A 15,133-nucleotide genomic window follows, 5' to 3' on the forward strand; every position below is an offset into this window, starting at 1 on the left:
GCTCAATGGAAGTCTGTAGAGGCAGCACTGGGCACAACAAAGCATCATTTCTCTCCTACCAAATTTGCAAGCTGTTGTTAAAAAGAGAAGATCAAAAAGAAAAAAAAAATACCCCAACTGTGCTTACCAAATTATAGACCTGCTATCAGTATCACCTAGCTGCTCAATTTACATTGGACTTAAATTGCCTAAGTTAGTTTCATTAATTAGAGACAACCAGATTATTCCTTTAATTCCACTGATAAAGATCTGGTGTCTATATGCATAAATGCTTAAAAATTTAGAGTTATGCAGCTAAGCAAGTTACACCCCCTCCATGTTATCAAAAGACAGGCTTCTTATCAGAAGCCAGGTATAAATCCAATAGCTCTAACTTTCATGATGAATATCAGGCCACATTCTTTCCTCTGCACATAATCTCATCCCATATTATTTGCATCTCAGAAAATACAAAACATCACAAAAAAGAATGCAAGTTACGTTAATTAAATAGTTTGAAATTTTAATTGAGATTCATGTTTGTTTTGCAACAGTTTCTCCAAGGCTAGCTATGATGAAACACAAGAATAATTTTGAATAATACTAAATAAAAGCACAAATCTCAAGAAATAATTTTGCATTTGGAGAAGACTAAATAGAAAAGCCTGATTTTAAGCAAGATCTACAGGAATACCAAGAGCATTAGGGAACATCCTTGCAAAAATTCCTCCCTTTACTTAGGGCTTTGAAAACAAAGTTTTTTGAAAGGCACCTCTAATCTCAAGGCAATAATTGAGAATTGAAAGTTCTTAGCATCCTTAAACATAGAGACAGACAAGTATTTTCCAAACAAACTTAAGATTAATAGGTCATTACTATAAAGTTATTAAAATTATATTGATTCTTGCCACTGGGATCTGGCACTGTAATTGACAGTCACTCTTGTTCCAAATTTATTGGATTAAGCAAATGCAATATTCCATGTATGCTACTGTTTTGTTGTCTAATACTGATTAAAATATTTACACTCCTACTTTTCAATTCACATTTTACCATTCATACTTATGGCTTTTACTTTTAGTACAACCTCTTTGTGTCAAGTGTCAGAATTTCATTTTAAAAAGTTAGGAACCTGATACCATATAGAAAAGCCTTCTCTATATATGTTTAAAAATACTACTTTTCAAAAATGACAATTTATAAAAGAAGAGTCTGCTGGTAGCTTTCTTCCAGTTCATATTTATCACAGATTTTACTGAGCTTTTCCTAATTTAAAGTGTCCCTTTTAGAGTGTCCTGCTGCCTCCACATGGAATGTTTCCTCCCTCATCTCCTACTAAATTTAAGGAAAAAACCCCCTCAAATCGCTAGCTGACAATTTTAAGCAAAAATATAAAGCACTATAACATTATCCACATTGCCTTTTATTGAACTAGGTTGAATGCTCTCTCTAGGAGCTTTGTGGAAAATTCACCTCTGTCAAAAAGGCATAATGTTTTTGTGCTCTAAGACCTCCAGCAACAATGTTTTTCCCCAGCCTGAAAGCTAGGGACTGCTGTTAGGAAACAGCAAACAATCTGCCCAGAAAATTCACAGGTACCTGATTATCCACTTACTTTAGAACCCACCAGATTTTACTGATTCTTCTGCCACAGACACCCTGCAAGTCTATAACAAGTTTGCTTCTATAGCAAAAGAGGCAAAGTTACTCTTACATATACCCAGGGATGATGTAAATGATACAAGCTATTCATTATTAAAATCCTAACAAAGCTGTGGTGGTTTCTGTTCCATGGCATTACATGAATGATAAAGTTATTTTTCGCATATGAGAAGTTTAGTTGTACATGAAGAAAACGAACTTTGGTCCACTTGTCCAGCTTCCTAAGGACAGCATATTGGAAAGGTGACCACTGACCATTGGTTCAAAAACCAATGTAAAAGCTAGCAAAAATAATTGGGTACTTTGTTCCTAAAGCTTCACAGTGTGGTTATTTGTCCTAGTTATCCACCTTTTTATTCTGTATGTCCACAAATTGTTGAGTTTTTAAGTCTTCAGTCTGTTCATGATCTTCCATAGCTGCATCATCTACTTGACTAGTTTCATTTCGTTCTGCTTCTCCTTGATTAACACTTTCATATTCTACTTGTTCAAGGTCTGTTTCATCTATAAGTTCCGCCTGTACTTCTTCCATCTGTATTTGATTTACATGCCCAACATGTAATTGTTCCACGTGAACTTCAGCACCTTGTTCAGTCTGAATTTGTTCAACTTCTAAATAACTAATTTGCACCTGTTCTTGTAGTTCCTCCATCTGTGTGCCTTTCACTTGATTGTCCTGTATGAGATCCTGGTGCATCTGTTCCACAGTTACCTGTGCGGGATCCACTTGTACCTGAATTACTGGTAAGACATGGACTTGCTCCACTTGTTCTATTATAGTCATTGATGTTACTGGTTCAGCTTCCATAGCTTCCAGTGGAAGAATCTCTTTTGTCACTATTCGTTCTGAAATATTGTGCATGTCTTTGAGATGCCTTCTCAGCTCACTGCCTTGCATAAACCACAAATCACATAAGGTACAGTGGTTGGGTTTGTCACCAGTGTGTATCACCAAATGATTTTTAAATTGATCCCAGCTGTTAAACACACTGTTACAAACCTGAAACAAAAGATAGTGTTAAACAGTGCCAACAGAAATATAACAAAGTATAGTGCTTATTTCAGATCATGGCTTCACATAGCGTAACTCCTTGGTACTTGGATTAAAAAAACCTACCATGTATGTTAGAGGTAAAAGCTTAGAAGTCATCTTCCAATGAACAGAAGACCTGGTATTTATTTATTTTTAAGATACAGTATGCCATTTTGAGTTGTGCATACAGAGGATTCCTACAAAATTAATGAGTCAGTACAGCATGTAAAAGTTTTCTTATTTTATGTGAAATTCACATTAAATGCCTGATTCTAGAATTTTGAGTGGAAATCTATTTATGTAATATCATATCATCAAAGTGCAATTCAAACTATCCTTTTACTGAAGTTCTAGATGCAGTACTAATAGCCTACTTTTACTTATCAGTTTTCATTTGTTCATGGCATTGTAAGATTTACCTGAATAGACTAAACTCTCACATTTTGCCATTTCAAAATAAATATTTGAGCGATTTTAGCAGATATAAATATCTTAAAACTTCATCTTTTTAATTCTCTTCCAGCTAAAAGTACTGCTTTGACTGCAGATATACTATTTTCATAAAGCATGATAGCACACTTCCTTCCCTTCAGCTGGCAGTGAGGTAAGTAGCTTGAAAACAATACACAAAGACTGCAGAAATGAATGAGGTGCCATGGTAGAGAGAGAAGAGTGGGGTAGAGTCAGGCTTGGAGTAAAGAAATAGGGTCAGGAGATTCTGTCTATACAAGTGCTCTTGGCTTCAGAAAGAAGCAAAGAACATGCATTTCACTGTTGGAACCCCTTCACTGTTGGCAAATAATTTTGGAACAGAATGTTCCATCTCCTCAATTTACAGCAACAGCAAAAAAGGATGATGGAGTATCTGACAGGGATTGTGAGAGGATGGATTGTAAGAGAATAGAGATAGTGCTGAAGGCAATCTTGCCCCTGATAAATTGCAGCTGTACTAATTACAGTAATTTCACGACCATAAGGCACACCGGACTATAAGGTGCACCTCCGGGAGTTGGCAAATTTCGCAACATTGTATATTATATAAGGTGCACCGGACTATAAGGCACACTTTTTTTTTGCAGTGAGGAGCTGCGCAGCGCGCAACAAAGTAATGAATTCGTAACAGAATCCCGCGATTGTGGAGTTTACTGGCAGGTGCTCAATTTGCAAACATTTTTCACAGATTGGCATAGGCTTTCAAAGGCAGCCCCAGGCGCCCTCCCCGTGCAGTGGGCCCTGACACTCCTGCCCGCCCCCGGTGCCAGCTGGCGTGGCTTGGTGCAGCCACGGGGCTGCCTCCCCCTTGCAGCTCCGTGCTGCCGCGGTGCTGTTCCCCCTCGCGGCTCCGCGGAGCTGCCGTGCTGTTCCCTCGCTCGGCTTGGCGCTACCGTCGTGTTGCCTGTCCCTCGCTCGGCTCGGCGCTACCGCCATGCCGCCTGTCCCTCGCTTGGCTCGGTGCTCCCGCCGTCCCGCCTGTGCCTCACTTGGCTCGGCACTCCCACCGTGCTGCCTGTCCCCCGCGGCTCGGCGCTGCCACTGTGCCGTTCCCCCTCGTGGTTCCGTGGTGCTGTGGTGCCGCCTCCCCCTCGCGGAACGGGGCTCCCGCACCGCCGGGGCTCCGGTGGCTCAGGGGGGCACGGGGCTCCCGCAGCGCCGGAGCAATGGCGGCTCGGGGAGGGGGCCACGGCTCGCGGCAGCTCGGAGCGCCCGTAGCTTGCGGCTTCTGCAGCAGCCTGGTCCCTCCCTCCCCGCGCTGCCCTGGTGCTCCGGCAGCCCCATGCAGCTCCGGGAGCCCCGCGCCCCCCTGGTGCTCCGGGAGCCCCACACCCCCCCAGGCTTTTCCCCCACGCTGCCGCTGCCCCGATGCTGCCGGCTTTTCCCTCCCGCCCGGGCTGCCCTGCTGGGCTTTCCCCCCCCGCCCGGGCTGTCCCGATGCTGCTGGGCTTGCCTCGGCCCGGCGCTGGCCTGATGCCACCGCTGGGCGGGGTCTGCTTGGGACTGTTGTGGGCTTGCACTTCCGGGTTGGCAAATTTTGCAACTTTGTCCATTATATAAGGCGCATCGGACTATAAGGCGCACTTCCGGGTTCAGGGGAAAATTTTAGTCAAAAGGTTGCGCCTTATAGTCGTGAAATTACTGTACCAAAGAGTGGGAGCAGCCTTGCCCTTCATAGGTCACAGCTATGTCCAATGAGGATGGGTTTTATAAAAAGGTGGGTTAGTTGTTTAGGAGTTAGTTGGAGTTTGCTGGCCATGGTGTGAGGAAGAAGAGTCAGGCAGTCGTGCAAGAGATGAAAGGATGCAATGTGTGAGGGACAGATAGGGTTAGGTGGTCATGTAAAGGACAGGAAGGCGTTAGCCAGTCATGTAGAAGGAAGAGGAAAGGAGAGAAGGAGTCAGAAGGCTGCGTGATGCTACCTGTGGGAATTCACAGGGAATAGGTATGAAAGTTTTTAAGATAATAAGCAACTGATGCTTGTGTCAGTCATGAGCTCACTGTCGATTGGTGCCTCCGTGTGAGGAGGAAGCAGCCAACAATAAGGGATTAACTCAATGAACAGGTCTATGTAATGCAGCTGAATATTCCTATTTTGCTATTGAAATCTTAAAACCACATTTGTGATGCTAGTAACATGCTTTTTGCATGTGTCCTCTAGGCTCATGCTTTAGAAAAAAGTCACACACAGACTTCTTAAAATACTAACCTTATAGATAAGCACTCAAAATTAATTAGTCGTATGTAAAGGTAATGACTATCAGTAATGCCCAAGCACATAATTACTGTTCTTGCCTTGTGAAGCCTAATTCAGTACTCAAGGCATTCACTGAAGAGCGTCAAAAGTGCTCGTCAAGCAAGCGCAGCTTTGTTTTTTCCTTCTTGTTCAGTGAGCCAAGATTTTATTTATTGAACACTATTCAAATTCAGTTCTAAAGAGAAAAAAAATCAAGAATTTATCCAAGAGTTCTTGTAGTTGCTGCAGGCTGAAGAAACACTGACCCACATTCACAGTTATTTGTAACAGAAAGCTACAAGGTGAAGTAATTAAACCAAAGGGTCACAAAGACAAAACAGTATCCTCAATGAAGCTACTAGGTACAATTTTGCATTATATAGTAGTTCTCATGTTCAAAACCAACTTATCTTTAAGACAAAGGCATGCTCCCAAGAATTAACTTCAGTCTAGCATAGCAACTAAGCAATGCCACAGCATTGATGAAACTTGTGACTAAATGATGAATTTATTCACCTCCTGCAGTATTTCTGCTTTCTGTGAATAAGATGACATTTCTTTTTTTTTTTTTAACAAATAAAGCCAATATCCAATAGTTTTCTTTACTATATGACCCGATTTAACCTCAAACCACAGCAATTCTGTGAACTGAATAAGGTGAGAGCCTTGAGACTGTAACAGCTGTGGATGCAAAATGGCAAATAAAAATGCTACAACCAACCTTGGCTCATATTTTCTAGGTTTTCAGAATAAACTTTTAAAAGCTAAGTAATATTCTTCTGAACAGCTTTTCACATGTCAGTTGCATAGTGACCAAGTACCCTAGTTATCCATCTGCAGCATTTATATTTGCTTAAAAGACATTAAAGATTGTCATCATAAGTTGAAATTACTTTCCAGCCAGTCAGTATATTGGTATTAAACAGAAAAATAATAAATTAGGAAATTAAATAGTACTTTGTATTTTGGACTTTAGTGAAGCATGCTCACAAGCAGGAAAGGCCTAGGTATATGCATCAAGAAGCAGAAAGATGAATAAGATGCATATGAACACTTACCTACGCACAAGAATCTAACTGATTAACTATTATAAAGCTCCATATCAGTAATTTAATATTTTAAATGGAACTACTTAGATATAAGAATTTACCTTTATGTCATGGTTGAATGTAACCTTTATAGTTTATTTTGCTAAACATAGTTCTTGGAGACAAAAGTCCACTCTTTATGCCTTTTCTGCTCAGTACTCTCACATTCCCTTCCTCAGCACAGGAAGGAGGTGTCTAGCCTCAGACTCTGCTACTTCTATTACCCACCTGACATTCGTACAGCTTCTTTCTTCCCTTTTTAGCTCCAGCTCCAGACTGACAGGCTGTCAGGTGACATTTGAGTGTACTATTCCTAGCAAAATGCTCATGGCAGTTTGGACATTCAAATGGTTTTTCACCTGTTAAGACAGACACAGGGATTTGTAAATGTATAAAACCAGCCAGTTTTTGGTCAGCTCTTCCTTTTGTGTAGGTTGATAAATATGCTGTAAAGATGTGGCTAACTGGACTATTCTACAGAAGAAAAAGACATTATACGTAAATTTTATGTAAATAAAATTGCAAAAATCTAATGTGGAGTCACAAATTTAATTTATAAAAACAAAACAGACTGAACAAAACAAAACCCACAGACATAATAAAGTAACATAATTCCCAGTGTCATTTAAGGTATATTCAGATTTTTATGAAAGGTTACTATTCTGATGAAATATCTTAAAGAAATAGGAGCTATTCCTCTCTTTTCACCTTATAACACTTAAAGACTCAACATTAGTACATACAAAAAGTGACACAGTAAAGAAGGAGGTATTTAAATAATACAGTTTTCTTTTCAAGAACAATGACACCTTAGGCTTGAGAGCTGAAATTAAGCTCCAGAAAAAGAAGTTGGCACAGAATGACCATGAAGTAACAATGCATTGGTCTTAAAACAAACCAAGACCAGAAACTTTAATTCAAAGTAGTATACTGTTATTACCATCATCAAATATTAACAAAGAACAACTGCTGTCTCTGTTTACTAATTTCATCATGAACAAATACAATGAAATTCAAGGAAATTAAAGTACAAAAAATTAGTAACAGTGTGTTTCTTCTCAGTCTGATAATTACAGTAATTTCACGATTACAAGCTGCACCATTTTGACTAAAATTTTGCTCCCGCCCCGGAAATGTGGCTTACACTCAGGAGGGGCTAATATGTGAATAATTTTCTGACATTTACAACCCCAGAAGTGCCAGCCAGGGTGCTGAGCCGAGCACCTGCCAGTAAAACCCGGCTTTACGCGATTGTTACAAATTGGTTACTCTGTTTCGCGGCGGGTGGAGCTGGGCTCCGTGCAGGCAGCACAGGGGGGCGAGGGGGAAGGCGGGGGAGCTCCCTCCTTCAGGCAGCGCAGCCTGGGGGAGAGACGGGGGCTCCGTGCTGCCATCCCCGCAGCCCGGGGGGAGGCAGGGGACTCCGTGCTGTCATCCCCGCGGCCCAGGGGGAAGGCGGGGGGCTCCTTCCCCTCCTGCTACCACCGCCACGGGTGCCGGCGGGTTCTGTGCCCCCCTGCCACCGCGGGGCAGCGCCGGGTCGGGGCGAGGGAGCCCAGCGGCAGCGGCAGCCGGCCACGAGTGGCCCTGCTGAGTGGCAGCGCTGAGCTGGGCCACCTGGCCCCATTGGCAGCCCTGAACAGGCTGAACCCTCACGGCCTGAGCCAAGCCAGTAAACACCCCGATCCCGGGATTCTGTTATTAATTGCAACTTTGTTGCACGCAGGTCCTCGCTGTGAATGACAGAGCGGTTTATAATTGGGTGTGGGTTGTGTATGAACAAAGAACAAAATGTTGCCGACACCTGGAGATGCGGCTTATAGTCAGTGTGGCTTGTACAGTAATTTCACAACCATAAGGTGCACCGGACTATAAGGTGCACCCCCGGGGAGTCGGCAAAATTCGCAACTTTGTAGATCATATAAGGCGCACCGGACTATAGGGCACACTTTTTTTTGCAGCGAGGCTCTGCTCCCATCTCCCCCCGCGCGGTTGCTGGCAGAGGCCCCGCCTCAACCTGGTAGGCATGGGCCCCCGGGCCCGCCTCCACCCGGCAGTCATGGGCCCCCAGGCCCGCCCGGACCCGACAGGGGCAATGCTGCAGGCCCCTGGGCCCGCCTGGACCCAGGAGGGGTGGTGCTGCGGTGCCCCGGGCCCGCCTCCACCCGGCAGCCATGGGCCCCCGGGCCTGCCTGGACCCGGGAGGGGAGGCGCTGCGGGTCCCCGTGCCTGCCCCCACCCGGCAACCATGAGCCCCCGGGCCCGCCTCCACCCGGCTGCCGCGGCACTGCCGGCTCCCCCCACGGCTCACGGCTCACACTTCCGGGGTGGAAAATGTCGCAACTTTGTACATCATATAAGGCGCACCGGACTATAAGGCGCACTTCCGGGTTCGGGGGAAAATTTTAGTCAAAAGGGTGCGCATTATAGTAGTGAAATTACTGTAATCGTGAAATTACTGTAATCTGTGGAGGTAGTGATACCAACATCACTATTGAAATGAACTATTTAATGAACTCCAAAAGAGGCTGAGACATTTCACTGAGTAACACAAGAATCTATTCTAGTTCGATTCAGTTTAAAAGCTTACATTTTCAGGGCTGTAGTAATTATTGACAACTGAGATGGAAAGCAAATAAACCTGTAATTTGAGAAATAAACATATTCAGCAGCATCTAACTTTTCAAAAGAAATCCACAAGTAGCCTATAATTCTCACTCATACACCCAAAGGCCACAGAAAAACATTAAATGGAGGGAACATTCCCCTTAATGGTTAAAAAAGGCTACATTTTTGGAAACTTTTGTACAGGTAATGCAGAGTATGCTGAACTACCATCTGTCTTGCAGACTGAAAATCACAGACATTGCACGAGCAACCAAATACATTGGTGAGCCTAAAGAGTACCCCAGGAGGTGATCCCCAGGAGTAATAAACTGGACAAGGAAGGCTAGAGACTAGTATGGCTGAGTGGGGAACTGTTGGTCAAACTAAAGGGAAAGAAGGAAATGCACAGGCAGTGGGAACAAGGACAGCTATCCTTGGAAGAGTATAGAGATGGAGTTTGGTTGTGTAGAGATGGGGTGAGGAAGGTCAAGGTGAAGCTGGAACTGAACCTGGCAAGGGACACAAAGAATAACAGGAAGGACTTCTACAGGTCTGTCAGCCAGAAAAGGAAAGTCAAAGAAGGTGTTACCCCCTGATAAACAGTGCTGAAAAACTGCTAACAATGGACAAAGAGAAGGCTGAGGTACTCAACTTTTTTGACTCAGTCTTGAATGCCAACCTCTCTTCCGACACCTGTCAAATGGATGGACAACAGGACAGGGACTGGGGGAGCAAAGTGTCTCCCACTCTAAGATGAGGCTCATGACCACTTGCGGTGTTGGAGTGTGTAAAACAGAAGCCCCTCTGAGTCCCTCAGAGAGGCATCAGAATGCAGGGATTGAATTAAAGTTTTTAGAGAAATTAAAATATATTAAGCCACACAGACATGAAACATGTGTAAGTTTTAGTTTTAAGTAAGTAGAAATATTAAGTCACATAGATATGAAGTAGAAGTATAAATCTTAGTTTTAAGTAAGTAAGAATATGCTTTAAGTGCCTTAAAAGAGTAAAAAGCCTTAGAATCTAGTGCAAAGTTTAGGTGTCAGTGAAAGTTCAGAAACTTAGCCCCAGACATAATGAAAACATAGTAAGAACATTGCTTACATTTTTGAGCTAGAACAGATAGAACTATTTGTGTGAATAGATAGAGCTACATTACTTTCATACTATAGAACTAGAATTCTAATAGGTTTAGGAGAAATGCTTCAGGTTTGTGTTTTTAGCTCATTGGCTAATTTGTAAATAAAAACTCTGTGTATTGGGGTGAGCTCTTTCTCTTCCTCCACCATCATCATCATCACTACCACCACATGGGAGAAGAAGAAGAACAAGAATGAGAAGAGAAGAAAAAGAAACACCAGGGAGCTCTTGCCTCTTCTTGAAACTCTGTACCAGGGAGCTGCTGCCTCTGCTCAGGACTCTGTACCAGAGAACTGCTGCTCCTGCCTCTGCTCAGGACTTTATACCAGAGAACTACTTCTATTCGGGACTTTATATCAAATAACTCAGCACACGGACTTTACATTTCAGACTCCTGCATTTGAGACTGATGTGCCTCTGCAATAAACAATTTTACAGCAACCAACAACTGCTCTTGCCTCCTTGAAGACCTAAACCCATAAAAATCTTGACACTGAGGAACCTGAATGCACATAAGTCCATGGGACCTGATAAAATGCATCCCAGAGTCCTGAGGGAATTGGCTGATGTAGTTGCCAAACATCTCTCTGTGATATTTGAAAAGTCATGGCAGTCAGGTGCAGTCTCAGGTGACTGGAAAAAGAGAAACATTGTCCCCATCTTTAAAAAGGGTAGAAAGGAGGACCCTGGGAACCATCGCCCTGTCAGCTTCACCTCTGTACCTGGGAAGATCATGGAACAGATCCTCTGGGAAGCTCTGCGAAGATACATGGAGGGCAGGGAGGTGATTCAGGACAGCCAGCATGGCTTCACCAAGGGGAAATCCTGCTTGACCAACTCAGTGTCCTCCTCTGATGGAGTGACTCCATCAGTGGACAAGGGAAGTGCTACAGATGTCCTTTCTGAGGACTTCTGTAAAACCTTTGACATGGAGCCCCACAACATCCTTCTCTCTAAATTGGAGAGAGATAGATTCGATGGGTAGACTCTTAGATGGGTAAGAAAGTGGTTGGATGGTTGTCATGGTTTGACACTGGCCAAATGCCATAAAAGTCCTTCACTTACCTTTTCTTGCTACAGTTGGGCAGAGGGAAAAATTAATGAAGGGTTCATGAGTTAAGGACTGGGAGAAAAACACTCTAAGGGTAAAACAGGTTTAAATGTAAAGGTACAAAGTAAGTTTATTATTAAGTCAGAGGAGGATAATGAGATGTAAAATAAGCCTTTAAAACACTTTTTTCCCCTAGTCCTTCTCTCTTTTCCACCAATAGCGCAGGGAGACAGGGCATGGAGATCTTGGTCAGTTTGTCATTTGAGATCTTTTTCTCTTCACTCAAGGAGAGGAGTCTTTTCTCTACTATGCTGTGGGGTCCCTACTGTGGGCAAACAGTCTTCCCAAAACTGTTGTGGTGTGGGTCACTTTTCCACGGGGTGCAGTCTTTTAAATCTAGACTGCTCTAGTCTGGAAGCAAGGGTCTTTTCTCTCTATCTCTGGAAGCAGGGGCCCTCTCTCTATTCAGGTTTCCCACTAGACCACAGCTTTTACTAGCATCCACCCGCTACATTGTGAGCACTTTTCTCATGGGTTGCGAGTGGATTCTGTATCTCCCGTGGACTTCATGCATTACAGGGGGACAGTTTGTTTCACCATAATCCTCACTACGGCTTGTAGAGGAATTTTGGCTTCGACACTTGGACCACCTCCTCTCCCTCTTTCTTTTCCACTGACTTTGGGGCTGCCATATTTTTTCCTCACATGTCCTTACTTCTTCCTCTTCTTTGACTAGAAGAAAAATTGCTGCTTGTAGGAACCATTGCCAACAAGTTTCACTAATTCAAAGATTCCTGCAGGGTCCCGCAGTGCCAAGAAGTTGATTTTGTCCAGATTCCACATCAGGGAGTCGCCTGCCACGCTTTTGCTGTCGGCCATGTGGCCCCACCACCACCATGTGGGCAGTGGTGGCCGCTAGAGCACTGGTGCTATTTAATACCTTTCTTCAGGTGAGGCGCCAGGAACGAGAAGCCTCTGCTCTTGTCCTTTTGCCCACAAGAAATTGAAAGAGAAACTGGAAAGGAAGGACCCATTTGCAGTATTTGGAAATTACTTCTCTCAAGCGTGAGGTCAAGATATCCATTTAAGGAAGATCTTGTGAAATCCCCAGGTAAAGTGGACCACTGCAGATGAAGGTATCCAGTGCTTGAGAGAACTAGCAGTGCTAGAAGTCTTCTATAGTGATCTAAAGAATGAAAGTGTCTCTAAAGATCCAGACGATGTCCCTTGTACACTCACCATGTGGAGGAAGGTGGTCCAAGGTGCCCCTGCATCATATTCCAGCAGCTTGGTAGCACTGTATTATCTGCAAATGGATACACCAACTGTAGAGGTGGTATCTTCCTGGCTCCGAAACGTAGAAGAAACTCTGGGTACTCCCTCATCCCTGTGAGCCAGTACCCCAACTTTTAGGGGCAGCCCAAGAGATCGCCTCTCTCCAACCTCGGTCAGAAGGAAGGGAAGCCTCAAGAAAAGGCCACATAACGAACTCTGGTTCTTTCTGCATGACCAGGGGGAGGACATGAGGAATTGGGATGGTGAATCCACCTTTAAGCTGAAAGCCCGTCTCCATGAACTGAGAGGGGAAAGAGCTGTTAAGAAGGGGCCACCCAAGAAGACTGTCAGTGTAGTTGCTGCAGAGAGACCAGAAGACAATCAGCGATCTCCCAGATATGAGAACTAAAACCATTTCCTACAACCCTGATGAGGGAACTTCTGATCTGGCATCACAAAGGTGAGATAGTGAATACTCTGACCAGGAACAGGAATAGAGGGTCCCTGACTTCATCCAGGAGGAGGAAAGAGATGACCGTATACTGAACTTTGTGGATTCGATGGCCTGGCACATGGGATCCACAGAAGTATAAAGCTTTAGTAGGTACTGGTGCACTGATGCCATCAAGGCACAAGAGTGCAGAACCTATCTGGCTCTCTGGAGTGTAGAGAGTTAGGGACATGCGTGCGGAAGATATCGGGCTGTACGGTCAGTTAGGACACACCCCCCTCTGCAGTCAGACCTTTTCCCTGTACCTGGATGTACCTTGCTGACGTAAGCAGGAGGAAGTGACACTAACTACCCAAGCTATAAGAACCCTTGAAACCCCTCAATAAACGCCATTTGTTTTCCACCACATTGGTGTCAGGAGCATTTGGACCGAGTGGCCCTGTGGTTGGGTCACCGTGCCGGGCCAGAACCAGGTCGCCACGCCTTGAGAAGGCGACATCTGGTGCCGAAACCCGGGAGGAATTTACGCCCGGAATTCGGGGTTCGCCTGGACGAGGCGCCGGCGGCCGCTCAGCTGGACTAGAGCGGCGGGGGGGACGCCCCCGGACCAGCGAGGAGCATGGAAGCTATCGCGAAGGTCGTAAGTCAGTGGAATATTGAATGTAAGCTTAAAGATTTTATTCTCGCAGTGCCGAGATTGATTAAGCTGGGGGCTATAGAAAGCCCAGTCGACGTTCTCCATCCGGAGATATGGGATAAGTGCACAAAGGTGCTAGCTGAGGAAACCATGTCCTCAGGCTCGGGAAAAACTCTGAAATCGTGGGGGAGGGTGATGCAGGCTTTGCGAAAAGCTCGGCAGGAGCAGGAGACCTGGAAAGCCGCGCGAACTTGTTTATTAGCCACGCTGCAGCTGTTGGAAATCGGGGCCGCTACGCAAACCGCGGAAGACTCTAACCCGATCGGGTGCGGGGACTCCGGGGCTCCGGAACCCGCTCCGTTACCCCCGGGAGAGAACTCACCGCCTTCGGGGGAAGGAACACTAGTGGATGTTTTGGCAGGGGCTCACGGAGGAGGCGCGGATGGCAGACATAGTGTCGGAGCCCGAAACGGCCGCGGAATTAAAGGGAAAACCGCCGCCATATGGGTTTGAAAATGGCGCCGGACCACGTGTCCATGACACGGGGGGTGGAAATGCCGGGAGCACGGCGAACGGCGCAAGCACGGGCGAGCGGGGTGGAGGGACGGCCCCCGAGAAGGAGCTTAAGACCAATCACAACGCTCATTTTAACTCAGGCCCTTGTAGGGCAAGAACCTCCCCCAGCAGGAGGTGGAGGGAGCCCAGGGGGAGGGAACGGCCCGACCCCTGCAAGATGGGGCGGGGTAGGAGCCCGAGAAAACGGCTAAGCTCTCCGGAAGCGTCCAGCCAGTCGACTTCCGGCTCGGACTCTGACTCGAGCTCGGAGGAGCTTGAAAGTTGGTCGGAGGATGCGTCCGATACCGGATCGGGCTTTAACAAAAAGGGAGCGGCGGTATATAAGATCACTAGCTGCAACGCTCCTGCATGGGTTAAGGGGATATCAGAGAAAGATCTAACTCCGCTTACAGACTGGCGAAAAATAAAGATAGCTTGTGCGGAGTGGACTCCGTCTGCCAAGCTGGTGTTCCCGGTCCGCGTGGGTGGGGCGGGCAGAAACCAAAGAACCTACTCGCCGGTAAACCCGAAAGATGTGCAGGCAATTGTTAAAGTGGTTGCGGACAGGGGGATTAATTCTGCTATGGTTTCCACACTCATTGGCAGCGTTTTTGGAGGCGATGATATGCTTCCCTTCGATATTAAACAGACGTGCAGGCTGATTTTCGATGGGGCGGGAATGATCGTTTTTAAACAGGAATGGGAGGACAATTGTGCAAAGTAGCTAGCCCTGGTAACGGGGGCAGACCATCCACTGCATGGCTCCAGCATACAGAGGCTGATGGGCACAGACCCAACTATGATCAGCCCCCAGGCACAGGCAGAGGGCTTGCGGGCCCATGAGGTTATGACAACGACCCGTGCTGCCCGGGAAGCCATCCGTGCTGCTTCTAAATTAATAGCCAGGCCATCGCCATGGTCCACTAT

The 15,133-nt window shown here is 45.5% G+C and overlaps 1 protein-coding gene across 6 annotated transcripts in view; it reads right to left on the reverse strand.

Annotated features, from left to right (window-relative positions):
- Positions 1-554: 554 nt before the first annotated feature.
- The window catches only part of LOC117005090 (zinc finger protein 131-like), a 50,318-nt gene continuing 35,739 nt past the window's right edge, over positions 555-15,133 (reverse strand). For all 6 annotated transcript variants that reach the window (XM_033076353.1, XM_033076352.1, XM_033076355.1 and 3 more), the window contains 2 exons: positions 6,719-6,849; positions 555-2,641 (listed from right to left, as the gene is read on the reverse strand). In XM_033076353.1, coding sequence (XP_032932244.1) covers positions 1,979-2,641; positions 6,719-6,849 — 794 coding nt within the window. In that variant the 3' untranslated portion in view covers positions 555-1,978. The remainder of the gene's footprint in view (positions 2,642-6,718; positions 6,850-15,133) is intronic.

Source organism: Catharus ustulatus, chromosome W (genome assembly GCF_009819885.2).
Source record: "Catharus ustulatus isolate bCatUst1 chromosome W, bCatUst1.pri.v2, whole genome shotgun sequence".
Lineage (NCBI taxonomy): Eukaryota > Metazoa > Chordata > Aves > Passeriformes > Turdidae > Catharus > Catharus ustulatus.